This window comes from Dromaius novaehollandiae, chromosome 7 (genome assembly GCF_036370855.1).
Source record: "Dromaius novaehollandiae isolate bDroNov1 chromosome 7, bDroNov1.hap1, whole genome shotgun sequence".
NCBI lineage: Eukaryota > Metazoa > Chordata > Aves > Casuariiformes > Dromaiidae > Dromaius > Dromaius novaehollandiae.
Genome location: NC_088104.1, coordinates 17,325,532 through 17,353,096, shown reverse-complemented (window position 1 = coordinate 17,353,096; position 27,565 = coordinate 17,325,532). Strand labels below are relative to the sequence as shown.

General features: G+C 42.4%; 1 protein-coding gene across 4 annotated transcripts in view; it reads right to left on the bottom strand.

The window, feature by feature from the left end:
• The window catches only part of SMARCAL1 (SWI/SNF related, matrix associated, actin dependent regulator of chromatin, subfamily a like 1), a 46,176-nt gene extending 18,957 nt beyond the window's left edge, over positions 1-27,219 (bottom strand). For all 4 annotated transcript variants that reach the window (XM_026095418.2, XM_026095396.2, XM_064514757.1 and 1 more), the window contains exons 1-10: positions 27,100-27,219; positions 25,258-26,217; positions 24,506-24,556; positions 21,514-21,774; positions 19,481-19,531; positions 15,432-15,615; positions 14,169-14,319; positions 11,227-11,385; positions 9,393-9,458; positions 535-675 (exon numbers count right to left, since the gene is read on the bottom strand). In XM_026095418.2, coding sequence (XP_025951203.1) covers positions 535-675; positions 9,393-9,458; positions 11,227-11,385; positions 14,169-14,319; positions 15,432-15,615; positions 19,481-19,531; positions 21,514-21,774; positions 24,506-24,556; positions 25,258-26,128 — 1,935 coding nt within the window. In that variant the 5' untranslated portion in view covers positions 26,129-26,217; positions 27,100-27,219. The remainder of the gene's footprint in view (positions 1-534; positions 676-9,392; positions 9,459-11,226; positions 11,386-14,168; positions 14,320-15,431; positions 15,616-19,480; positions 19,532-21,513; positions 21,775-24,505; positions 24,557-25,257; positions 26,218-27,099) is intronic.
• Positions 27,220-27,565: the final 346 nt, after the last annotated feature.

The window sequence follows — 27,565 nt, the reverse complement described above, 5'->3', positions numbered from 1 at the left end:
GGATAGAACACAAAGATAGTCAGAAGTCTTCATATTTTACCTACCTGGAGGCATAAAATCCAAAATCCTAAGCAACAAAGGCCTTACATTATTAAACAATTGCTAAACCAGACTAGAAACTGTTGCTTTAATCAATTAGCCCAATCCTGCAGCTCCTCAAAGGACCCACAGTGACTTTGCCCATTCAAAACATCCTAGAGGTAAGTTCTTCTCAGAACAGGCTCCTTTCCCCCAGCTATGACCAATTTGTCACATAGGTTTTTACTTCAGTGTCCTTCCAGGTCAGCTTTTGAAAAGAAGCTTTAGTGCCTCCATGTCACAGGTCCACTGTTTATTTATAACACTAAGAGCTTCTCAGGTTGAGAGCTTTCAAAATGTTGTTGAGGAGTGAAAAAGGAGACTTTTCTCAAAAAAGAACATGTAACATCAGACAGGGGAAGGAGAGAAGGAATAGCCTGTACTTTAGGAAAAACAAGCTGTTTGCAGGGCTGCAGTGCCCCTGACTGACATTTCCCCACCATCCCGCTGAATTACCTTCTTGGCATCACAGTAGCGGAGGCCAAAGGAATGGAACTGAGGGAAGAAGGCTGGCTGGACAGCCGCAATCTGCGTGTAGAGCTCTGCGGGCCGTGACATGGCAGGGGTTCCTGAAAGCAAGATCACTCTCCTAGCAGCCTGGGAAAGCAAAATGGAACATCCTCATCATACAGTTTCCAATATAAGCAGCACCTGCTAAAAAGAAATCCCCTGCCCCAAGAGAAAATCCCAGAACCATTGTTCGAGCAGCCTAAAGGGAAGAATATACCATCTTCCAAAAACACTTCTGGCCTTGACTACCTGAAGACGCTCAAGGACAGTGCATCAAACTTTTAGGAAGAGGGACAAACTATATTGCTTCTTATTCATCATCCACATGTGGAAGGGAAGAAGACATCTATTTTTATGACATTACTTTGAGAATTCGTATTTACCCACTAGACACATTAATATCTTACGCTTGGCTCAAGAATTCATTTGACATCAAATGTCACTGGAATATAACACACACCCCTCTCAGGTACATCTTCACCTCCAGATTAAGTTCTCTTGTAATAAACCTGCCACAGCAAGCCATGAACAAACTGTCTTGCTCACAAAAGCAGAAGGGATCTAGGTAAGCAGAATTTTTTTCTTGCTTTTAGTTCTTTTTTTCTTTTCAAATTCTACTAGCAAGGAAACAAATATGATGCTGTCTGAAGCAGAGCCAGAAAATGCCCACCTGGCAGCCACGGTGGATGCTAAAACTTGAGTTAATAAATAAGAATTGCATAAGAAGATTTGTTTACAATGCTTTGTATGGGAGACAGGAGGGAAGGCCAAAAAAAAAAAGTTATCTAAAGTAGGCGCTCCCAAAAAATAAGTGGGAAAAGATTACATCATAGCGCACAAAAAAGTCCAGGATGTATTTCTGCCCTCTTACTTCCAGTGTTATACAATTCTATTATTAGAAGAGAGCTATGAATTTCTACTGCTGTAAATTCACATATAGTAGTTAAATTACACATGCCTTGTAATTTCCTGCATGGTTTAATACAGGATCATTAAAATAACAAAGAGATTCTTGAGTGACATCTGTACCAACAGCTCATTCACATTTAAATGAAAAAGAAAATGAAATTCTTTTATCATTTCACTGAGATCTACCAGTCACTCAAATCTATTCAGCTGATTCATTCACTTGCCAAACAAATCTCATGGAAAAAGAGTTCACAGATCAGCTACCGGAAATTAATTTCAGGATTCTTTATCAGATATTTATATAAGCTGTAGTCAAAGTGGGACTTCCCTTCCCCCTCTGTCCAAGCAGATCAGAATGAGATGTGGTCACCACCAGGATCAGCCAGTTCTCGCAATTTTTTTTAAAAGCGGTATTTTTATTAAACCTAGTAAGAGAAGAGGTCAAAACTTTCCACGTGTGAGAAGGCAAGTGTTAGTTCACAAAAGACAAGGGTCCCTATGCTGATCAAAAAAGGGACAGGTCACACAGGCTCAAAAGTTATCAGATCGCATGAGAGAAAAAAAATGATAAAGTAGAAATAGGGTCAGTTTTTAAAATGAAGGTAACAGAGAAGTACAACTGAGCAGAGCCTGGACAATATCTGGTGCTTGCAGAAGTCTTTGAGGAGTTAACTGACACCACCATGGAAAATCTTTTGAAAGGCAAGACAAGCCAGTCCCACATTTGCAGAATTAAACTTCTTCCTCCTGGTCTAGCAGAAGGCCACTGCTAAGGGAAAGAAAAAACAAAAAAAAAAAAAAAAGAAGAGTCAACTTGGAGGTTACTTGACTACTTGCTCACAGAGAAAGAACAGACCAAGTTTAGGATGGAATAGGAGGGAACAGCTCAGCTGGAATTTCACCAGAAGCTCTTGGGAGAGCCAGCAGAACACAGGGACACTGGCATGGAGACAGGCACTGAGGGGCTGTGTACTGCCTCAGCTCCTGACAGCATCCGCAGTCCTATGAACTGCCACCCCAAGAGTGGAGTGGAGATTCCCAAGAGTCACACCTCCATCAGGAGTAGACTGGCTAGAGACTGATGGCTCTATTCACAGCACCATGCTCCTAACCATTCCCTGCCTCTGTTTCTGTAAGTCAGGAGGAATTCAGTCTCTCTGGCCCCAACAGGAAAAGCTCCACTTGAACTGAGGCTTCTAGGAGTAGTAACACTAAAACTAGACTATGTTAGAGTCATGCAGTTAGAGGAAGACTGAATTCCCAAGGAAAAGAATTCAGTCTAACAACACCACAAACACCTGCTCAGTAGTAAGTCAGCTGATTTCAAATAACCCTGGATCAAGCTGAAGCAAGCAACATTCACTCATAATTGACCAGGACATGCTAGATGCAGTATAAAACCAACTGTGTTGAAATGTCTTATACCATTTCCAAAGCTCCTCCACCGAGGAGCTACATGAGATGAGGCTGGAACACTGATTCCTCAGTAGTAAAAACAATTAGTCAGGGTCCTTGTTCCTTCCCCTATCCCTAAATAGGCAGCAAGAGAGGGAATTATTTACACATTATTTGGATTCTAAACTTGTCCAGCTGCTACTTCTCTATGCGCAAATTATTTTTTTGAATACCTAGGGTAATTAACCACTGCAAGACTTTAACAAGGGTTGTGATACACCTTCTATAATTAACCATTTTAAAAATCAAGATGTGAAGTTAAAACAAAAAAATAAAACAAAACAAAAAATCTGACAGACACTAGCTCCACAAGAGCTGTGAATAACTTGAAAAAGAAATTCATTTCAGAAAAATCCTATGGAACATAGGTGGTCTGGCTAGTTGTTCCAGTGGTCCTTTTCAGTCTTAAAATCCAGTGAAAGAAGGAGCCCAGGAGAGTAAAACGCTCCTAGGGAGACAAGGTTCCAAGTGTTGAAGACTTATTTGAATCCTGGATGAAAGAGATGGGTTTGAACCACATTTCTTTTGCTAGTGGCAACTCATTTTGAATAGATGCCAACAAAGATCTGCTCCTGCAGAGAAGTCTTTGCTGATCACTGCTTATTCTTGTTTCCTCCTGAACCTTCTGTGGTGTCAGAAGTGACAGTTTACCCTCTTTCCTCCAAGGCTTTTAACAACAACATGGAACAGCAGCTGCAGAAAATAAGATCTCAGTGACCAACAAGGACTTTCTAGCAAGAGCTGATCTGTCATCAACTGTTACGTATCTGCACATAGAACTAAGAGCAGCTCCCCATTACCATTTAGGCATGAAGTGTCATCTTCCCCACCAGCATACCTCTCCCTCATGTACCCCTGTGACTGTTCTTACAGCTACTTTCTTGGGAGATTATTTACGGGAACTCAGACGATGATTTGATTAGTGGAGACCTGTTTGGTAGCCCTCATTTATGGAGCAATGTAAGACAATTGCAGCATTGTAGCACTATACTCGCACATGCAATACATCAGTCGAGACTTAATTCCCCAGCTGCAACAACATTTACAAAAGTCACTTCTGAAAGTCAAAGAATAATTTATGAAGTGGTAACCCCGCAGTGACACTTACTTTAGAGGTCAAAATCCAGCACCCAACTGATTCCAGAAGAGTGAGTGGGGGGGCTATGCCACAAAGAAATAATTGAACATGCAAAGAGCCTCATTAACATACAATGACTCTCTCTGTTTTAAATGAATTTCACAGCATGAGTTCTGCCATATGCTAACAGACTGACACACTTATTTAAAAAAGTCTGTCTGGTTCAGGATGTAGAACTACTTGTGTCTCCAATTTTTGCTTACTCTGTCATTTTGAACTGCTTAGCATAAGAAGAACACATCCTGACAAATGAAAAATTTGAGAGTGGCCATTAAATAACAGGGAATCGCTTGAAGAAATGGAAGATTTGATAAAGGGAAGGGGTTGTAGTTGTTTTGGAGAGTCCATTTCTGCACTTGAGTGAGATAGTAACCGCATTTCATAGCATGACCCTATGGTGGGCATACCAAAAATATACATGTCTTTCTTTTTTTAAGCAACACTCAAACACAGAATGTGTGTCCAATGGTGACGTTCATTTACAACTGGAGTAAGCTATATGACTTCCCTACTTCAAGGAGGAAGGGGAATTGGAAATTGAGAACAGAGCTAAAGATGCAGCACAGGCCTTGAGGGCCCACAGCTTCTCTGATTTCAGGACAAAGTTCCTTCTCTCAGTTGGTGACAATGAACAAAGGCTTCTTTATCCAGTCCCTACAGAATTTTAATGCCTAAAGACAGCAGCCATTTATTTTGCACTGGAAGGGGAGACGTCTCTGTTTCCTCTTCACCTTCAGCATTGACCTATTTTCCTCTATTATTTCTGAGCATCTCTTTATTAAAAGAAACATTAAAAGAATATCAGATTCCAGTAACACAATGTATTTAGACTTCCATAATAGAAACAAAGATCCTTAACCCTGCACACATCAGGACATGCATCGTACTATTAACCTGAACAGCAGCTCAGAAGGAACACTCACATGAGTAATATTACCCAAATGCTGTGGAACAAAGCTCATACGCAGCACAATGGAAATAAGTCTATTTTATGCCACTGGAACCTTTGATTAGGTACTACTTTTATTTCTCAGTTTCTAACCTAGTTTTTCCACTATAAACTTACTATAAGGCTTCCAAAATCTCATCCATGTGCCATTGGGACATTCCTCGGTTTCCATTGCCTTGTGATACTCCATGCAATTACAGAAGAACAAACACCATGCAGCATTTTGGCTGGTCAAAGGACGTAGAATGCTTTTCACCTAAGTGCCCAGGAGACCCCTCCACAGATCAGTTAAAGACCTACTTTGTTGTTTCTTCTTCATCTACTTCCCCTGGGGCTTTGCTGTTTTCGGAATACTGGTAGCACACACAATCCCTCTCCAACACTCATGTCTGTGGGCCAGTCTAATCTTGGAGGAAAACCCAAAACTTGTACAAAAGCTGGAACACCATGACATTTTTTCCTCAGAGAGGGACATGTAGGGCAGAGGCACAGGGAACAACCAGTATTGACAGCAAGCCCAAGAGAACATAGTCCCAACCATGCCCAAGAGAACATAGTCCCAACCATGAGACTGAAAGAAGATTAAAAAAAAAGAAAAAAAAGAAAAAAAAAAACCAGCAAGGTGCCAAGTAGGTCCCATTACTGATTGTCACACCTCTGGATTAGGGGTAGAGACAAGGCAGGCCTGACAATGGCAGCTCAGCCAAAGCCCAGCAACATGTGGCTATCCTCACTTTGATATGAATGGAAACAAGAGGAAAGGACCCCTTTGAACACAGGAACTTCTTTCCCCCTTGAGTACTATCAGAGATGCTGAAGCTGGGGACAGATCTCACACAGCTGCTGGCACAGACTGGCCAGTGTGAAAGCCGGCTGAGTTTGAAAGCAGGATTTTTGCCACATGCCAAGACATCAAAGGACTGTTTTCTACTACAGCTTTCAATCCATCTGCCTCCATAATTTTGGAGGGATGTACACAAGCTATGTACAAACTCCACCACCTGACTCGGCGTAGGTGGATGGAGCATTCTCCTCCATGTACAAGTCGGCACACCCACAAGTTTGCACATCCACAGGGAACTTGAAGGAAATAGGAAATCTTGCTGCTGCTATTTCAGCTCACTCCACTGCACTGTTTGTGTAATGGTTAGTCTCTCCCCCCAGGTTTTGGTCAATAAAAATAATCAGGCACAACACATCTATATGCTTATTCTAAAGAGATGGTAATTTGGGGCAAGCTACCAAGTAGGGAATGTGGCACTGCATACATACATACAGCCGTTATACAGACACATTAAAAAGTCTTTCTGATCACACTTCCCACTGTCCTCAGGCAAAAATTTCCCAAATCTCTGTCAGGTTAGCAGCAAAATCTGTCATAAAAGACACTGAGTGCTACACAGAGAAAAAAAAAAGTTTGTTTTTTGTTAAATATAAACAAAATGTCTAAGAGCTCCCAACTGACAGACTTAGACCATGTGTTTAACACATGGCTCTGCTTGACAATGCCACACCGCACTTGCTCCGCAATATACACATGACAGCAGGAAAAGATGAATTATAACTGAGGGGTTAAAAATATTTCATTTTGAAAAATTATCAATGTCTTCAGATATTAAAGATTAAAGTTAGGCTTAAAATGCTGTAATCATGGGCTAAATATTTCAGTGATAGAGATTCAGCTTGGCTGTTTAACAAGGCAGATTCAAAATTAATAACCAAGTTAAGTCATCTTTATTATGAATTTATTGATCTAATCCAATAATTGTGCAGTTCTGTCTAGACACCCATAACACTTTTTATATTTCAGTTAATATTCAAGTGGAGAAGCCACAGGAGCAGATTCTACCAAGATAAAAAGAGCCCATTAAGTACCAATGGAAGGGACACTATCAGGCTCCAATATTTCTATTTAGACCTGGCCAGTGCTGTTATGGACTCACAAATCTTTATAGCAACTGAGGACCAGAGATCACATTTCTCAGGGTTTTTTCTTTTTGTTCCTCTCCCCATGAGCAGTTCAATGCTAAGCTTTCATGCTCAGAAAACACATCACTATCTACTATTCTAGAAAGCTACTGAAGCATCCCATGTGAGATTTGGGTAGAGTTAAGGGGTGTCTCACAAAACTTGCATTACAGCAACTGAGGAGGTTTGAAGCCAGTAAGACCAGAGTCTGGAGAAGCCTCTGAATCTCCTAAGGCCTGGAGAGGATCATGGCATAACAATGGCTTGATCAACCCCAAAAAAGTGTTAATTTCACTTCTATGGCTTTTATCACTGAGGACCTGGAAAATCAGAGCTCCTAAGACTTTAACCCCTTTAGGCACCTTACTTAACTTTCATTTCTTTAGGAGGTTGGGAACATCATAGGAAGTACAACTAACTATGGCAATTTAAGCACATTTAAAGCAGATTAAGGCCAACAACAGTTAAAAGTGGCAATGTCTGGAAGGTAGGCACAGCTTGAGTCAGCTCTAGGGCACTGGTTATAGCACCGACATAGCTTCACATCGCAACCTTAAGGTAGGCACGTTGCTTCTAGCACGTGAGTCCCTATTGAAGGGCTTGCCTTATTTGGTATCTTCTGAGCTCCTACCCTGTGCTCCTCTGTACTGCTCTAGTCCTTTTAATGAAAAAAAAGCAGAAGCAAGAATATTATCCTCAAACTTTTAGCAACAATTAACAGCAACACATTTATCAATTGCTCTTATTCAAAAATCTAAAAGTATCTTGTAAAACACTGAAATGCTGCCATTTTTACTATATAGACTATTTACTATACTGTCACACTGCCTTGCTAACTTGATACAGATGACACAGTACAGTTAAATCTAACATTCACGTAATGAAAACTCCTCACATGTTGGCTGTTCTTTCACGTAAGAAAACATTGCTGTGATGCCCTGTGCCAGTAGTGAGCACTACATCACTAGCAGTTGAGGACAAACCTGTCAAATAGCCTAGTTTTCTGGACATCTAATAGCAAATGTTCTTAAAAGGTTTCAGTCCTTTCTTACTGTATGCTGTTTACAGGTGAGAAAATGCATGGCGCAAACAGGAAACTCTTAACACTTTCAAGAGACTGAAATTTAGTTTCAGAAGCACCAGCTCTCAATTCTGTATGACTAGTGATGTGACAGCATAAAACTAAATTCTCAGTAGGTTCATAAGGCGATTAACCTCCATTTAATAGGATCCCATCCTTCACTCTCTTATATCTTGTAGCCCACAAATACTTTTGGCAAGACGATCCTCACAAAGTTACACGTAGAAAACAATGACGCCACTTTCTGAGCATTCTGCAGTGAGATGAAGTTGCTACTTTCCACTGTTTTAGGACATATATCCTAGGTATTGTACTTCAAATTGCTCATAAAATTGGGCTTCCTACTCAGTTTCCAAACATTAGAAGCCTGAAGCATTTCAAAAACCAAGAGAGGACAAGCATCAGGCCTTTAAGTAGAATGATGAAGTTATCATTACAAAGACAACAACCTTTGGCTTACCATTAACAATCTCCCAAATAAAAGTTGGTTGTTATGAAGCCATCACAGATCTTCTCTTTTAAGCACACTTACTGGCAGTTGCTGAAAAGAACTGGATTTATCTTGTTCTAAGGTACAGACTCTGCTGTGTCTAGAAACTACTGGTAACTTTAATCTGCCAGAGACTAACAAGGGGACAGTTTGATTCTTTAATCCTTGGATGTCAGGCAGATTAAAATCTTTTTACGCTTCTCCCACCATCACATACTTCAATATCACCTTCCTTCTGTGGGCCACTTGTCTTGCTACCGCCACTTCCTCCTTCAGTTCTGTACATTTAGCCAGCAGGAGCACTCCTGAACCCCAGCCACACATGTATATTGGAAGCTTGCAGTAACACAGCAGAGCCCGAGCCCAAGCCCAAAGCCACAGAAGGAACCCAAGTACTTTGATATACAACAGCAATTTGAGTGCCACAAAGTACTGCATATAATTGATGATGATTACTTACTTTAAATAAGCTTCACTGATACTACTATATTGTTTGTACTCTCCATGAATACATTCAGTGAGTTTTGGTATTCCCTTTTTCCCAGGGGAAACTGGATTCCCAGCACCATAAAACAAGTCTGTGGCAATACCAGGATTAGATCGAAGGAGCTTCTGATCTCTTATTGTTGGGCCTCACTGTCAAACATTGACATGGAAAGAGGCAGCTAAGCCAGAGACAAATTTTACTCTGGGATCAACAGTGATACTTGAATTTTCATTGGCACAACAGCAGATTTGAGCTGCTGACTCCTAAACCTGGTATACAGAGCCTTTAGAAATGAACTGCTGAAGGTCTGGCACACAGCATACACACCTTGAGAAGAGGCATGGCAGCTCGGCATCGTGCAGTTTTTATGTTCTTTAGGAAATGCGATTCATCCTGAAACAAAACAGGCACAAAAATGAAGAGAATTCTGAGCCACAGTCCAGCTCTTGGATAAAGAACAAATGCCCAGCATCCTTGTCTGTCTAAAATTACAAGGCTATCATCACAGAGGAGGTTTCAAGTGCTGGGATGGTCACATCAAATTCTAAACATGAAAACAGGAAGGGGAGCAGCAGGCTTCCTGCACTAAAATCCACAGCTGCAAGCAAATGGAACAGAAATCAAACCTTAAAGTCATGAATCTCAAACAATCACAGCAAGTGAGTAGAGGGGGAGGAGAGGGAAGGAGAAAGAGAAACAATGTTTCTACCAATGATACTCATTTGCCACTATGTATCCTTTAAATGCAGCAAACACAGGAGGCCTGCACACTGCAACTTCCCTAAATGAAAGGGTTAATGAAAACCACAAGGAAAAGAGAAATCTAATTAGGATCCAACTGTTTTGCTGATAGGGCTCACCAGGTGGATAATAGCCTCCTAGAGACATCACCCCCAAACAGGATCCATTTCTACTGCTGTAGCTAAGCAGAACTTAGACACAAAAGTAATAGGCACCCTCCAAGGGTACATTCTCATCTTGACACATGTGGATGAGCAAGCAACCATGCATGCAAGACAGTACAACTGCTTAGCCTCCCAGGCACAGCTTTCTCCCTCCCAGTTAACAAATAAGCTACATTAATGGCCCCAGCAGCAAAAGAAGATTGGAAGAAAAAGCAGGAAAGCACAACACTCAGCAGGACTATTCTCATCTGTAAAAACATGTACAGGGTCCAAATCTGAACATATAAACACAAAGAAGGAACATCTGTCAGCTCGTGGCTGGTTAAAGGTACCAGAACAATAGTCCCAGACCCCAAGCCTCTCCACCCCAAACAGCAGCACACACAAAGCAACAATCTGCATTTCCACCCTCCTGATAGAGTGTCTTGGGAGTGGGTGAGGAAAACCAAACCCCTCATAAGAAGTTTGGTCTCCAAGGTCACATCTATTCCCATCTTCCCAGCCACTGCTGAGAAACAAAAGGGCTACTAAGTTCCAAATGTCACAATTTTGGGGAAGTATGCATCTGTTTGCTGAAAACCAGGCTGAGAACATTGAACGCTCACAAGAAACTATGTCGACACTTTTGGTCTCTATTGATCCAAACTGGATTTGAAACACTAGATATCTTGAATTTTTTACTAACTGATATTCAGAAAAATACCTATTGCCATGGCTCCTAAAAGTTTAAAAATGGATTTAAAAGTCATTTATAAAAGAAATGATACAAGAGATCATAGAAAGTTTAATGCACATTGTCAGTGAAACATAGGCAAAAGGAGATTATGACGCTTTACGCACACACACTTGGTTTTGACAGATTATCTGGTTTACTGGATAAACACTGAAACCAGTTTGAAGCGTGAATCCCTTGAACAGATAAACTCCAAGACTATTATACTGACACATCACACAGAGCACCCTGTTTTCCAGCCAAAGGACATGCCCAATCACAAGGAAATTGGAGAAGCATCGTATTCAGTAAAAGAGAAAACAGCCTCAGGAATCAAAAAGGCAAACAGACTCTATTAGTTATCTCAAAAGGCTTCAGAGTAATCTACTACTTCTACTCGTGAACAGAGCTGTGATCACAACCACAATTACAATAATAATTTCAGTCCCAAATAAGGCTTCCTTGCACTTCTCTGCCATCCAACACAAAGGCTACCCCACTTGCAGCATACAATTAACTTCAAAGATTCTAGTGCAACACTTACAATAATAACTACTTGGAAAGTGCCTTTGAGATGCTTGTCCATCTTGCTGAGGAGGTCAAAGCTAATAATGTTAACCAAGCTTGCCATTAGGTTGTCTTTGCCAGTCACTATGACGTTGGTGCTACCTGGACTCAAGGATGGAAGCCACCTGTGAAATGCCTGGAGGAGAAGAGAGTCATTAATTGCATTCTGGTTCTACATCCTCTGTCAGGATCCCCCAAACCCTTCACAAATTATAACCTGGCCCCCTGATGAATGCTTAGAACATGGGACCACCCCACCCACAATTAAAGATCAGCCAGGAGCACAGAAGGGGTAAGCAGCCTTCCCAAGCCAACACCACTAGTAGCAGGAAGTTCAAGCACAGAATCCAGGCTATAAGGCCGAATCCAACCTTCCGCAACTAGGAAGACTTGAACAGGGTTTATTCTTACTGAAAAAGAAACTCTGATCTACAAAACCTCCTGACAATTTTACTTGCTATACTCAGCGCCAGAATAGGAATGCAATGACCGCTACTGGAAGGGAAATTTACAGTTTTCCCATTCAACAGGAAACTTCAGTCTGTGAAATACTGACTTCTAGGCAGTAAATATTTCACACTACAGCAGCATTTACTCCACAGTGACAACGAAATATAACTCCTCCTGGTTAAAAAAAAAAAAAGAAAAGCAAACAAAAAAACCCTCTTCCACTACCCCTCCTGCTATAAATAAATAAATAAAAATCAAGCTATCAAGCTGACACTTCACCAGTTAGCTGCTCTACGACAGCAACTGAAATACATATGGTGATAGTTATTTAAACAACCTCTTGAAATGCTCCACACAGCCAAGGAGGATATCTTTCCCCAAACCCATCTGTTAGGTACGGAGCACCCACCATTTCCCTTGTAATTCTGTCCCCAGGGACACCAACCTCTCTACAGTTCTCTGCAGAGAACTGGCTGGGGATCTAGCAATGAGGGTGTGGTCCCTGCAGAAACATATCCAAGGAGTAATGATGGGAAATGGCATCTCTGCCCCAGACCCTTCACTTGCGGCACTAAGCACCATTCCTCTTCTCTGTTCAGCAACGACACACAGTAGCCAGATGAGTTAAACACCAACAGTACATAAGGAACTAACAACTAGCCATCCTTCACCATTTATGGCAAGCACCACAACCAAAATGGGCCAACAAGTAGACAAGGTTAGATCCCTGCTGAAAAATGGCTGATGCTAAAACAAACTGAGACAAAGGTGACAGCAGTGGGAAAGAAAGTATTCGAAAGCTCCTAGGTGTACTGCCCTCCCCTTTTGTAAAGGGTACGTGCCTAGTCCACACTGTAGAAATGATCCCATATTTCTCATTTGATGCTGACCTTTGTCCAAAAGAAATGCTTTGAAACTCCCGGAGCAGAGGATCTGCCCTGACACATCCTTAATTGTTGACGTTTCAATGCTGAACTCCAAATGCACAGAGCTGCAGCACTTCTCACCTAAAAGCATCTCACACCTTCCTGCTAGCTTTCTATGGCACCCTGAATATACAGGCACTCAATGGCGTAAACCCAGAATGCTAAAAAGAAAGAGCCTACAGCCCTGAGATGAAGAGAATTTCTGGGAACTCAGTTCCAGAGACACAAGAACTCCTACCTTTAGAGTAGGATACATCTATGCAAAAACTGAGAAGATTACAGCCTATAGCAAACCTCACCTTCTTCCACCTTGCTAAAACACATTTTTCTTAGACCTGCATCTTTCACAAACCCAGAGCAACACAGATAATTTTAAAGCAAGTGTCCTAACATAGGATTTCCCACAACAGCCTCCAGGGGCAGGGTGGGGTGGAGAGAAAATTGAGTATTCAAACAAAAAGCCTCAGCCTACTTAAAATCTCTTTGAGCAGGATGTAGGAGTTAAGCTGCAAGCGTCCAGTATTTCAGGAAACCAGGCCCCAAGTTATTCCCAGTAGGTATTCAGTAGAAGCCATGAATTCTGGCTAGGTGTTGACCCAGAGATCTAGAGGTCTTTGAAATACCTCCTTCTCCTTCACATCTCAAACATAATTAGCCTTACTGCCTTGTTCAGAAAACTGCAGGAATTTTCACATTTTTTCACTGTCACCCAATGCTTTGCTGCACTGCTAGACATGAAAACACAAGCCAAGATACTCTAACAATCAGGTTACAGCAAACCCTCAACCAATATACTTCTCATCAATGCAACATCCCAGGAAAAGAAAATCTCCCATCCTCTCCTGCTCAGGCATGAAATTATTACCCTAAAACCTCCAGCTTACCTTTTTCTTCCAAAATGAACAACCCAGCAGCCTCAGTGTACAAATCACGACATGGTGATTTCTTTCAAGAACATACATTTCCCATCCGTATGCGTTTTCTCAGGTTTCTGATAAACAGCAATAAAGGACTCAGAGGACTTGGCAGCATAGAGTGGACAGGCCAAAAGACATGTCATGACTGACACTGATGATAACGGGGCCTCCTGAACAGAAGGGAAAATTCCAGTATCTGAGCTTCTATTTCAGCTCAGGGGCTGGCAAGTCCTGCTGTAAAGGGCTTGAATACAACCGATAATTGCCTGCATGCAACTATTGTCTTTGGCATTGATGAGTAAAATGCCCCCTTTAAGCCAGCTGACTTGTAGGAACAAAACAGATCTTTGTTACATTGGGTCAGAGGAGACATTTGCTCCCGGTTTCCCGATCGGCTGGACCACAAAAAGAGAATCAGCCAATACAAGAAGATAAGCATATATGCCACATGGTCAATGCCAAGGAATTCCCCCTCTCTCAAGTTTCTAAATGGGAGAAATTTTATTTCCTCCCCATAAAATACATGCTTTTAAAAATTTATTTAACCTGTACACAGAGTACAACGTAGAATAACCATCATACAGGTCCTCTCCCAGGCTACACACACACAGTTCAGCTGACAGTACCTCTGCCCATGTAAACCTCACAGAGGAAGGAGTCACCACCAGCAAGGGCCATTCCTTTCGGTAATAAGCAGCAATGCAGATCGCCTGGATAGTCTTGCCCAAGCCCATGTCATCCGCAAGAAGTAAACGTCCATTTCTTAAAATTGCAAAACTACGGAAAAGAGAGGAGAAATAAGTAAGAGTCAAGAAATGGTTTAAAGTCTGTCCCAGCAGCTAAGAAGAACAAAACTCATCACCTGCCTAGAGCAGACCAGGAGCTCTTTCTAGAAGAATTAGGGAAGAGGGAACAGAACTAAATCCTTCTGCAAACCATGGATGACACCACAGTGAATAGTGTCAACTGTAGTAAATGTCTTCAGCCCACTCCATTGTACCTGAAAACTACAGATACCTTTGCAGATTAAATCTACACAGTGGATCTCTTGGAAGTGATCCAGATTCTTCAGCAAACACAGATCTTCTCACTCAGCCTTAACGCAAGTGAGCAACGCACACATGCACATGCAGGCACGAATGTGCACACAAATCTTCACTCAAAGCTTGGAAGCTCCTAAACAGGATGGCTCAGTCCAGCTCTTAGGAACTTCAATCTCATACAAGGAGCAGTCTCAAGACTTTAGCACATTCTTTCCATGCTATTACTCATGTTCTTAGAGTTCATTCTGGTCAGGCTAAGAAAATACTATTAATAATAATGCTATTTCAGTATCAGTAGGCACAGACTTTCCTGGATTGCCTCTTGATGTCAACAACTACCGGCCATATACAGTAGGAATAGTAAAAAGGTGTTCTTTACATACAATTAATCATTTTAAATCTTTCATGGCCTGGGTTCCACTTCCTGAAACTTTCCCACATATAGCTAATATAAAGAATAAAAACAAAATTAAAAAAGCAATTGGGTAAAACAAAAAATGACCTTACCAAAAAAATCAAAAAGTCATACGACACTTAGGCATATACTGAATGAAGGGAGGGAGATCAAAGAAGCATAATTTGAACAACTTTAAGATTAGCAAAAATGCTGTTTCGTACCTGACTCATAATGAAGAATTCTAGATAGAAACCAGGTAGAAATATGGACTAGGTACAGCACTCAAAAAAAGTTTAAGCCCACCAAGAGCTCATCCAAGCCCCAGAGCGTAACCACCCAAAACTCTGAAGAAATTTGGAGCCCTCCATGGAAGAGGATGGGTACAGAGCACCAATATAGAGCACCCAATTCTAGGCAAAGGACTAGCTTTGCACGCGCACAGGACCTACTTCACACCTTCCCGTTGAAAGGGCATGAGGCTTGTCACAATTTTGGAGTCCACCTCTGAGAGGTCAGCATCAGGAAAGTCCACCGTCTGCGACGTAAATCTCTCTATTTGAGTAGCAAAGGTCTGTACTACTGCCTTGGGCAGTGGCTCCACTTCTACTGACGCAAGGCTCTGTACTGCTTCCACTGCAAAGAACAGAGCAGCTTATTATCAGAAGGGGCAACATACACACAGCTTACATTGCAAACGTCACGGTGCATCTGTTGACCTCATCAACAATATATTTCTTGTCCTGAAACAGCTCAAGAAAGCACTACCTCATGTGCAGATGTTGGTCTGGCCTCTTCCCTGAAGTCTATTTCAGCACCACATGATGAATCACATCCCCTCCCCTCCTATTTAGACTTGGCTATAAAGAACTAAAAATGTCTGATGCCATCATTCAAAGATGACTGCTGCTAGTACAGCTGGAGCTGGATTATTCACATTGCACACAGCTTAGAGCACACTTACTCAGGAATAAAAGTAGGGATTTAAACAAAAAGCTCTCCAGTGCCTAGAAGGCAGGGGCATCTTGATCTTGGCCTTGGGATTTTGCATTAAACACCTCTGATGTCTCTACCAACCTTGAGTACCTGATCAGAAGCTATCTGAGACACAGTTACCTAAAGAAGGCCATATATATTCAGCTTTGCAACCTCTTTTCTCCTATTCTTCCCCAAATTCACACAGCTTTCACTCCGTCTCCATTGCATCATCCCTCATTCACCACATTCAGATAAGAGACCAGGCAGCACCTCAAGCCTCAGAAGACCTGCTCTTGTACCATCCTCAGTACAATCCAGCCATCCTTCAGGGACGTGGCACTAAGAGCAACTCCTGGCTCAGCCAGCATTCTCCCAGATGGAAGTAGTTCACAGGCCTAAACCAGCCCACAGGCAGCCACTTGAACCCCTCAGCACTACTGCATGCAGCTCCTCACCATCATCTGCAGCACAAAACTTTTCCAGTCAAACCAAAGGGAATCTCTGTCGCGCAAAGACATTGGGGCCTTCATCTTTTGGTTTTGCTTTCCATTTTGGCATAACAAGCAAAGCATGAGAGCAATTTTTCTCATAGACAACCTTATTTCAGTCCCCTCTGGCAGTGTTCTATCCCACCCCAGAAAGACAAAAGTATTTCTTCTTATTCCAACAATAAGTTTTTATGAAAACAAATACCAGTTTAAAAGATGCAGCAAGTGAGCCAGGACCAGAAAATCATGTTTAGTAATCTTTGGCCACTGAAGGAGAAACAAGAGACATCTCTACACTAGGCACACAAATGCATGTGCACAGAACCTTTATTGTGGGAATCTTTTCTTTGTTTAGTGCTCAGTTTGTATATGAAGCCAGGAAGATACAAAACAATTCCTTTTGCAAAAATAACCACAGCTATGCAAACTCAAATAAGGACTCACTACACCACCAGTAAAAGCACCTCCAGAATTCAGCTGGATATTTTAATTTTAGTTGTTATCTCCAAAAGGAAAGCAGCAGAATGGATCCCTGCTATATGAAGGGGGAAAGCAATTCTAAGAAATATACATATGAAAAGATTTCCATTTGGGGCTGGGCAATAGCCCAAACTTTTAAAACTCTCCAGTTTAATTTATACTTCTTCAATAGCAGGAACTCTCTCCACCCGAAGTACAGCACAAACTTGTTATTACACTCACAGACTGAACTATGTGTTAGCATAATTGCTACAATTTGCTCACTGATAATTCTGTTGCTATTGTTCTGTACATGAGCAGGGAGAGTGATTAAGATATATCTGCCACCAGCATGAATCATCCAACAGACATTTTTTACTGAAGTGACCTTTATACAAAGATGACTGAGCAACTAGGCAAAGAGACATTAACCTCTACAAACAGTTCCCAACTAACGAATATCAGTGCAGGAAATGGCAACCAGCCTTTAAAAAATGTTGTTTTGAAGTAGGTAAATGAACAGGCACAAAGCTAATGCCGTTCCTCAAAAAGGCATGTGCTAGAAGCCTCAAATGCCCTCACAATTAGATCCTGCAAGAGCATCTACAGAGACTTTTTTTGCTTTCCTTAAACCTGTGGGATTCTGAATATTTCCTCTCATGTGAAAAACACTGCACTAGTGTGACTGAGAGAGTTATACACTCTGGGAGATGCTGAGTTTTCTCAGACTGCCTAGCATGTGCTACTGATCAGGCCCATTGCATGTACAACAGATCCTTTCTTGCAGAGTGTGCGAGATCATCAACTCTCACTGAAATCAGGGACTACCAATATCCTAATCCTGGAGTTTCATAATAAAGTCTCCATCAAGACACACTTACTTGTCCTCATGATAAAGAGCTGCCTTTCCTACAGAGCCACACCAAGTGGCTTTCAGTCCTACAACTATTACTAGCGTTCCTAAGGCGCGCATCATAGGAGCATGCAGATATTCAATTATTAAACATACTTTATTACCCTATGGAAGCAGAAGCCAATGCTGGAGCAATACTACTCTAAGCCACAGCATTTCAGCTCTCTAAGGACTAGTGCAGAGCATCTTGCCTATTATCTTTCTGAAGCTTTTCCCAATCAAACTCCGCAGCCGCATACCCTCACACAAGTACTAAGACAAACACAGCAGGCCAACCGGAACAGTAAATAATAATTATAATACTTAGTACTTACGTAATGCTTTTCATCTCAAAGCACAGTACTAACTTAACATACAAAACTAAGAAGCAGATGTGCTGGGAGCATGCTGCTGAGATTGGATTGTTCTGCAAAGTGGCATCCATCTTTTAAAATAACACAGTTCTGTGTTTCACTTCAGTGAGTCACAATTTTACCAGCACTGTACAAATGCAAAAAGGCAGGAGTCTACTAGCCTATTTCTACACAGAAATGAACACCGTAGCAATACTAAGCACCTTGATTCCACCTGAAAAGGGAAAACGATGCTCTCTGAAGAGATTTTTTTTGCAAAGCTTTTTTTTAAGCGCCTACCAACCTAGTACTGGAGCATTTTAGAAGAACATGAAATTCTGCAGAGAGCATCTGCTTCAAGTAGATCTGCACACTCCAATGAAACAAAGAAGTAGTGTTTCTTGTTTGCCCCCACAATCAGCTCAGCTATGGGAAAGCAACCTCGATTCTAACCTGCCTTGTACATCAACTAAAAACCTAACAGTTGTGTGCTGTCTGCAAAGCAATTACTACTAGCAGTAATATATGAGGCTGAACAAAACTAGCTAGGCAGTGAGCATCCAGACAGTGACTGTGGATGAACCGGTTGTTACAGAAATCATCAGTAGTCTTGAAAACCTAGTGCCCTGACCTGAAAAAGAAAATTTGATGGGTGTGAAATGAAACAGCATGACACCATACACACTACTTATATCTTGTAGCAAACTAAAGGATGAGTTGGCGATAAAACAGCCTGACATGTGTTTCCTTTGCACTCTCTTCTGAGCAAGAAGTGGCTGTGCCAGCTTCAGAATTGATGTATGCACAGAAGGGAGCAAAAAGTTGCGGGCAGGCTGGCACTGAGGAGACAGTAAGACAGAATTTCTATAAGGGCGTGAAGGCCTGGCAGCCACCATGCCTCTCTCTCCAAATCTGGCAAGTGGGAAGAGAGGAGCCCATTCTCCTGCAGCTTCTCAAGTTCAAGTTGAGCTGCAGTACATTACGGGCAACCAAAATTACTTTTTTTTAAGAGTAAATACAGGCATGTGCTCTAAGAAACTGAACAGAAATTGCCTGACACAAATCCCGTCTATAAATATTTGTGCAGAAACTGACACAACAGAGCCACCCTCCTGACCAGGCCCCTAAAGGACTGCCATTAACAACACACATCTACAAAGTTTTGAGTCCAGGCAAACAGCATAAATGTTTGACAAAACAGGAAGACACCTGTTTTGTGGTTCATTAGCAGTTCATCTCCCCAGGGTAAAAAGGCCTAGCTCGAGAAATGAAGTTAGAATTCATTTCCCTACCCAGAAAGTAGCCCTTGCTAGGAAAAAGCAGCTACGCACTTAGTTTGGGATAGTCCTCCAGCAGGAAACTCCATTTTCTGGTCTTCATATCTGCAACAGTTACAACAAACATTGTCAAAAGCTGTTTTTTAAAAGACTGAATTTTCTGTCCAGAAGAATACAGCTATCCATCCATATCCTCTACATTTTAGAATTGCTTTAAAACAATTCTTATCTTGTCTAGAAATCAATTCTCTTCCCTTTGCTTTCACGTTAAACAAATAGCGTGAAGAAGACTTAAAAGCACGGATATATATCTAGAAGTGATGACATCACTGTAGCAAGCCAAGGTCAGTTCTCCAAATGAGCCATTGTAATTAACCCACCTGTCCAAGATTTTCAGCAACCACTTTCTTTTCACTAGGGGAAGGCATGAAGAGCGCACAGGAAGGTTTCTAGCCATTTTTCAAACTCTGATTACAGTTAGTAACACAATCACTTTCAGTTGCTTCTCCGTACCCTATGAAGGATGTTCTCAGCATTGTACAGAGGAAATTGCCCAAATTGTCAATACCCAAAAATGCAGCAAGAAGGCCAGATCTTTCTTGCAGGTTTGCTTCAGGATAGCTCCTGCCTGCAATTTCCAGGGAAGGCAAAGGGAATCCAGAGTCAGCTGGGGGCACAGTAGGAACTGTGTAGCCCTGTAATACAGTATTGCCATTGCTAGTAACAGGCCATAAGCTTTGTACTTAGTTTGCAAGGCCTCAGGACTGAGACTTGTCAGGTCTGCCAAGTTTTCTTGAGCTGCCTTGTAGCTTTGTTATACTTGGTCTAGCTGTGACTGCAATTTCTTAGTGATCAGTTGTCTATGGCTAATTTGTTTTGTTTATCTTTGTGTGGTACAACCATAGTTTTATGCAGATAGCAGTAACAAATAGTTATAGTTATTCTATGTAGAATGAGATATTTACAACTAACACAATGATGTAGTGTAGAGAAATACAGGCCTGGTATGACAGAAGAGGCCTTGAAAAGAGGAGAGACGGAACATAGCATAGAGGAGTATGGGCATGGGATGATAAGAGATGGGGCACAGGCTTGGCACTGGAGACCCAATGGCCATAAACAATTCCCTGCTGGTTAGTTAAAAAAGACAACCTGCAGCTGTACAAAACTGGTTTTAGGAGCAACAAAGAGATCAAAGAAATAATATCTAACATACGTCAAGTAAATTTGGATGTAACCTAGAGCTGCAGACCAATGAAGAAAAAGAAGTTTAGATGTGTGTTAGTAAACATATAAAAAAATGACCCCAAGTGGATCTCAGGACAGGGGGAAAGAAGAAACCATCAACTTGAACACCATATTCCTCCCAACAAAGAACTCAGATGGTGACGATTCACCACAACACCCCCACCCTCAACAACACAGTGAAACCACCTATCTTAGGACCCAGAGGAGCAGTGGAAGGGTGAACCTAACACCAGCAAAAAGAGTTGAAATTAAGAAGTCTGTGTGTTACAACATTACTATTATTGAGACTTATTCTGTATGTAAATACCTTAACTGCCTTATTAATTCTTTCTTTCCTGTAATAATTAGATCTAGACTAATGACAATCCTTCACTTAGTATAACAGAAATCTTAACAGTCTATGTATAAATTCTTGGCTTTACGTGTGTGTGTGTACGTATAGATGGATAGACAGATATAAAAAACAGACATGCTTCCTTTGCCCATAAATAAAATTTTGAGTGTAACACAGCGAACAGACAAGAATTTATGCATGGCCTTTGTACTGCTGGCCAGTTACCAACACTTCCCATTCAAGGTAAATGTAATCACGCTGAGTGCTGAAATATCATCTTGGCTAAAGTGCTCAGAAGAGGACATGTCCTGGTATGAAGTAAAGCGCAAGACAGAGGTGCAGCACCATACCACAATTATGGGAGCTCTCAAAATCTTCACCAAAGCACATCCTCTCATGCCTATTTAAAAGATGGATGTGCTCCCACAATCTCTCTCCTCTGTGGCTCTCATAGCACTCCAGCAGCACCCTCCTTAGATTAAAGGAACAACAAACGGAGACTCACCATAGTTTCTGGAATTCATCTGTTTGAACACTCCAATCACTTCTGCAGAATACCCAATATCAACCTCAAACCGGAAGCGAGAGATCAGCACACACTTCCCTTTGACAAGGGCTGAGGGTTTCTTCCAGTTGTTGCACATCTTCAAGAGGGATTTCACATCAGTCCCACTGCTGATGAAACGAGAGCCTGACACCAAGTCCACAGCATTTTCTCCTTCCAGCGGTACCAGAATTACTGAGGAAAGTTGATTTGCTGCTTCAACTAGGGAGAAAAATACAGGATGCAGAAGAAACAATGAATAACTAAGAGCATGGACAGACTAAAGATGCACAGGACACTTTGGGAAGAGAAGGGACAAGAAGACGACAGACAAACCATGTACCTCCAAGTTTAAATGAAATGATGATTCCCTGCTTTTGCTCTTAAGGACAAAGAATAGAGAGAGTGGTGGCCTGCAGCAGCAGGTTGGTGGGATTCATCAAAGAGAACACAGCAGGAACAGGGGGAGCACGCGAGAGTAGGGTAATGAATGCCTGTCCAGGATCACCCCTGTGTTACGCTCCCTCTGTCAGCAGTCCCAAACTGTGGCTCACTAGGCCAGGGCAGGCGATCTGCAGAATCACATTCAGCAGTAAATCACACACAGTCACTACAATGTTTTCAGTTAAAAGGTTGCCAGTACAGGGGCAAGCTGATCCATGGTACATTGCCTGAAAAAGCTGGGAGATTCTTCTGCAAGCAGAAAAGGAGAAAGATCTAAAATATCCGCCTCTTGCCTGATGCCAATATCTGACATGCAGTCTCTTCTAGGAGGAATGCCCTATACTCACAGTGATGAAGGGGCTATTTCAAGAAGGAAGCTAGTCCAAACCCTAAATTTTCATTGTTACAATTTAAGTCCATCACCCTTTATATATCTACCTGGTATATCTCACAGTTACAGACTTCTGCTTCCAAGAAGTCTATCTTGTTAATCACTAGCTACTATCTCTGTCATGATGCCAAGGCTTGGAGAGAAAAGGGACACAGCATTCTACAGCTGTTAGCCTAAGACCATGGCTATCCACACTAACAAATGTCTCATTTTTTTTCCTTGCACCTCTCTGCTGATCTATATACATATGTTGTCTTTATCCTTATAGCTAAACTGTGATAGCTTAGAAACAAAGACCATTTTTGTCTTGTGGTTTTAGTACCAAAACAGTGAAGCTCTGCCCCAAGACGCCAACTCATAGCTACTACAGTAACACAGATATTCACTAGCATCATCAGACTCCATTACACTCAGAACAGAAGACCACTAAAACTCATTCTACATCTGTACATTTGTAGAGAGAGAAAACCTTGCCTCCCCAGTAACTATGAGGATAAACTCAGATGAATCCAGTCCTTTGTGGGCTGAACTGCATATCAAGATCCACCCTGCTTCTCCTTAAATACTCCAACTTACTGATGTGCAACAAAAACTTACAAATTCATTTAAGTCCAGGGGTTAAGCCTTTAAGAGGGAAGAAAAGCAGAGGGGGATAGACGATTTCCTCCTAGCCAGTTAATGAACAAACCATTTGGATTTCATCAAACTTTACTTTAAAAAAAGTTACTTCCAGACTGAACGCAGCCATTTAAAATCCCCACTCCAAAGATAAGTTTCAGAACATCATGTGAAAATCTTGTTGATAGCAGAGGCCTGGGAGACCACTGAAGCAGATTTTCTACTCCCACTGCACCAAACAAAAGATTTTGAATGTCACTGTTTCAGCAGTATGTAGTTAAATCTCACCTATACAACTGTTATTACTGAAAGAAATTGGAAAATGCATGTTTTTAACTCTTTTATTTCTTTATCTGTTTCTAGGCTTGACGGCTAGAAACAGACTGTTTCATCTGTAGTACAAGGAAAGAAATACAGGAAGACATTATTCAGAAGAACAAAACTAAACAGCCTAACGTTTAAAAATAATTCTTCTGCACTTAAAGACTGACAAGAACTTCAGACCAAGACCCTTTTAAATCAGTCCCCTTCCCTCACGATATTTTTTCCCTCACTAGAATGATGGCCAGTGCTGATCACACTGTCTTATACTTGTCATCAGGGATTTTCTGTGGAGTATTCATACTTTTGACAGCTTTAAGGAAAAAAAGCCTCATGTAATTTCTAAAACCCATCCCCTTCATTTGCAAGCTCCTTGGTGCAGAGACTCTGCTCTCATCTGTACTTGATACACTTCAAGCAAACCAGAAGCATTTAAATTATAAGTGTGTGGCAACGCACATGGAAAGCTAAAATACCAGCACTCAACTTGTGGGTTTTTCAAAATACTCAACACAGGTCTAATTCTGTTCCCACTGAAATCAATTGTGATTTATCACAGGCTTCAATACGATGGGCTTTTGAAAAGCCTACCTGAAGTATTTGCCTCGTATCATCTCTCAATCTTTCCAGAACAAAATAACAGGAGAGAAAAATATAAAGCCACCCTTGTTTGCCAAACAAAGGCAACTTCGTTTTCAGCCTCACCCAGGGCCCTACATAGTTACCCTTTTTTCCTCTTCTGATACCCAAAATTAACAGCAAAAACTAAAAAAGTGCTGTTTAAAAAGAAAATACTTGAACAGAGCCGCGACATAAGCATCAGCCACTGGAACACTCTTAGTTCTCTATATAAACTCATATGAAGCACCTGCACAGCAGAGATTTTTTCCTATGATCAGGCTTGTTGACCGTTGAAATATTCAATTAATAAGTGGGGAAAAAATTAAATCTATGCTTGACATGTAGACTACATCAAAAAAATTCAAGTTATTTTTAATCAACAACCAAGTCTCAGAAAAATGTTATGAACCAGATGCCTAAAAGGCAGGCATTCTGTCTTAACACAATGTTATCTCTTTTATTACTCCAGACAATAACAAAGCCAAATAATAATTGGGGGTGGGGGGGTAAGGAGCAAGGTTTGGACCCTTTTTATCATTCAGCAATCTATTTACTTACTGAAACTGCTGTAATCTTCCAGGCTGAAATTCCATTTTTTCATAGTAGGATCTAAAATAGGCCAGAATATGAATCATTTAAGGTAGAAGACGTGGTCCTGTGAAATGTTTATGTCAGGCAAGACACACGGCATTCTTTCATTCAAAGATTTCCACACACATCTGAAAAACAGTATGCCCTGGTTTACAGGTACACGGCCTCCCAAAAAGCCAGAGAGCACACTGATACCAATACAAGAAGAACGTGGCAGCCATTCACAGAAAGCAGCAACATGTGGGAGAAGAAAATAAATAATAATAAAATAATAACAACAACAACGGCAGGGAGAAAAGAACAGAAACAACCAGAAAAGGTGCAGGCTTTACTACTGTCAGTAACCCACTTAACAGAATCAGTCCATCAACTCTGAACTACAGCTGAAGTGAAACTGACCCATTTTCCCACACCCATTTACGAATAACTTCTTTCATCATTCCCAAAAGACCCTGATCAGCTGGCACCACTAAACATCTCAAAATATGGTTCATAAAGCAGGACTTCTGATTTCTTGGCTAAATCCAAGCTCAAGCTATTTAGTCCCTGAATTTCTTTCCGATTTTAACTGCCTTTACTTTTCCAATCCCTCATTAATATCCCATATTCCACCCCAGCAGCAGATGCATTGCTAAAAGTATTTATCAACTCTGGTCCAGCAGATGCTGAAACCTGGATCCAATTTAAAACAGAGATATGAACAAACAATCAATTCTTACCATAGCTTTTGCTTGGTATCTTCTTAAACACAGCAATGAGTTCAGCATTATACCCTATTTCAACCTGGAATCGGTCTTCCCCGTATTTCACACACTTTCCTTTTGTAACACTGTGTGCTTTCTTGTGCAAGACAGCTTCAGATGCAGAGCCTGCACCAGCAGAGCTGGTCACCTTCTGCATCTTACCACTGGCCTGAGAGGCACCACCTCCCCCCTCTCTTTCTGTTGATCTGCCTGTGTTTATCAGCATTTCTGAATCACTCAGGGTGGTGCTGCTTGGCAGTAAAACATATTTAATGGCAGATTTGCTCTGGCTTTGTAAATCTTTAATATCATCAGGGTGCCAGTTATCAGTTAATCTAGACTGAGATGGTTCTGTAGGGTTTTTGAAAGCTGGGTAGTACTTGGACTGCTGGAATGGACCAAGATTAATTAAAGCTTGTTGACTATGTTTCTGGCCATCAGCATCTGAGTTATGTTGATGGAAACAACTCAGAGAATTCGGGATCACTGTAGGGAATTGCTTAATGCCACTTGCTTGTTCTGAGTCCTCTGAATAATTCTTTTGTTGCTCTCCATGTGAACCAGCCATCTGTTGGTTTGTAGTGTAATGATTATAATCTTTATGAAGATAGCTCTTCTGCTCCACAGGACTGTTCGGATTCCGTTGGTGCTGGCTAATGAACCTGACATGATCGTTTTCTTGCTTCAAGTTTCCCTGATTGTGTAGACTGTGCTCTTTCAGCTGAGGTCCAGTGTTCCCTACCTGCCCACCTTTCTGGGCTGCTAGTCTCTCTGCTCTCCTAGCCAAGGCCTTCTGGCGGTTCTCTTCGATTCTTCTCTTTTGCTCCTCTGTAAGGCCTGATGACATCTTCAACAGTTCAAACAATAATCCTGAATCAAAACTGCATCAGGAGTTAATCACAGGGCAATTGCTTCTTTACAGGATCAGAGGCCAATCTATAAAAATATAGCAAAAAGAGAAAGGAAGTTTCAATTCTGTCAATATTAGTGATCAGGTATTACTGCAACTGATCCTACACAAAAACAATAAAGCTATCCGATCGATGCTGAGCCATCATCAGCAAGCAGACCCTGGCAACCACTGCTGGGTTTTCCATAGCAGTCCTACATGGATAAAGCATACGGGAAAAGAAGAACCCCCCTCGTAGTACTCCAGTGCCAGTGTGGGGCACCATCCATCCCCAATCCCAGCTGTTAGCAGTTCAGGTAAAACAGCCAAGCCTGGGGACACCCTGCAGTGCAGAGGCTGCCCCACAAAGGCAAATGCAGGCAAAACAATTAATCTCCATGCAGTTTTGTGTGGAAAACGTTGCATATTTTTGGTACCTAACAAAAAAGGAAGGACCACACCCCATCTTTCCTGAGTTTCTTCCAGTCCTCTGGCTGCTCACAGCATGGAGCAGATACATGCTTTGACACAAAGGGCAGGGTCGGCTCCTGCCTTGAGGAAGCTCCAGGACCTTATGATGGGCACGGGGAGGACCCTGCTCCCACCACATCTCCCAGGAGCTGGCCTCACTTCACCCACTCCCAGCCTCACATCCTGGGGGCTGTCCTCCTCCCCCCACCCTGTGGGGCTCACTCCCTGCCCTGCCCCAAACACCAGGCTCCCTCGTCCCAGCTCCCCACCCCACAGCCTGGGCCCTCCTCACCCCTCAGGGGCCCAGCACCCACCCCACAGCTCCAGCTCCCCTCGCCCCTCAGGGGCCCGGCACCCAGCTCACAGGCCGCGGTGTCCCACATCGCCCCAGAGCTTCCCTGCAGCCCGCCTGGGTCCCGCCGCGGCCCGGCCCCCTCCCCAAACGCCCGCACACCCACCGGGCGGCAGAGGCCGGGTGTCCCCGCCGAAGGGCGCGCAGCCGCTCGAACTACAACTCCCAATAGAGCCCGCTCTGGAGGCCAAAGAGCCCCGCCGCGCGCGGCACGCCGGGAACTGGGACGCATGAGGGTCGCTCAGCATGCTGGGAAATGTAGTCCTCCCGCCCCCGCGCCATCTTAAGGGCACCGAAGCGTGGCGCGGCCCAGGGCCTCGAGCCGTGGGGCCGGGCGCCGCAGCATCTCCATCTCGCCCGGGTTTCGCTCGTACCCACATGCGGGGCGCAGGGGCCCTCCTGCCCGCGACGGGCCGTGTCTTTGCCCTGCCCTGGTGTCACACAGCTGTGGCAGGGCTCCCTCACCTCCCTCCTCAAGCCTTTCAGGTGTCCTCGCACCCCCTGGTTTGCCTGGGAGGAAGGGTGTCACTCGTAGATGCGCTAGTACATGCATGAAATAAAAATAAAAATAA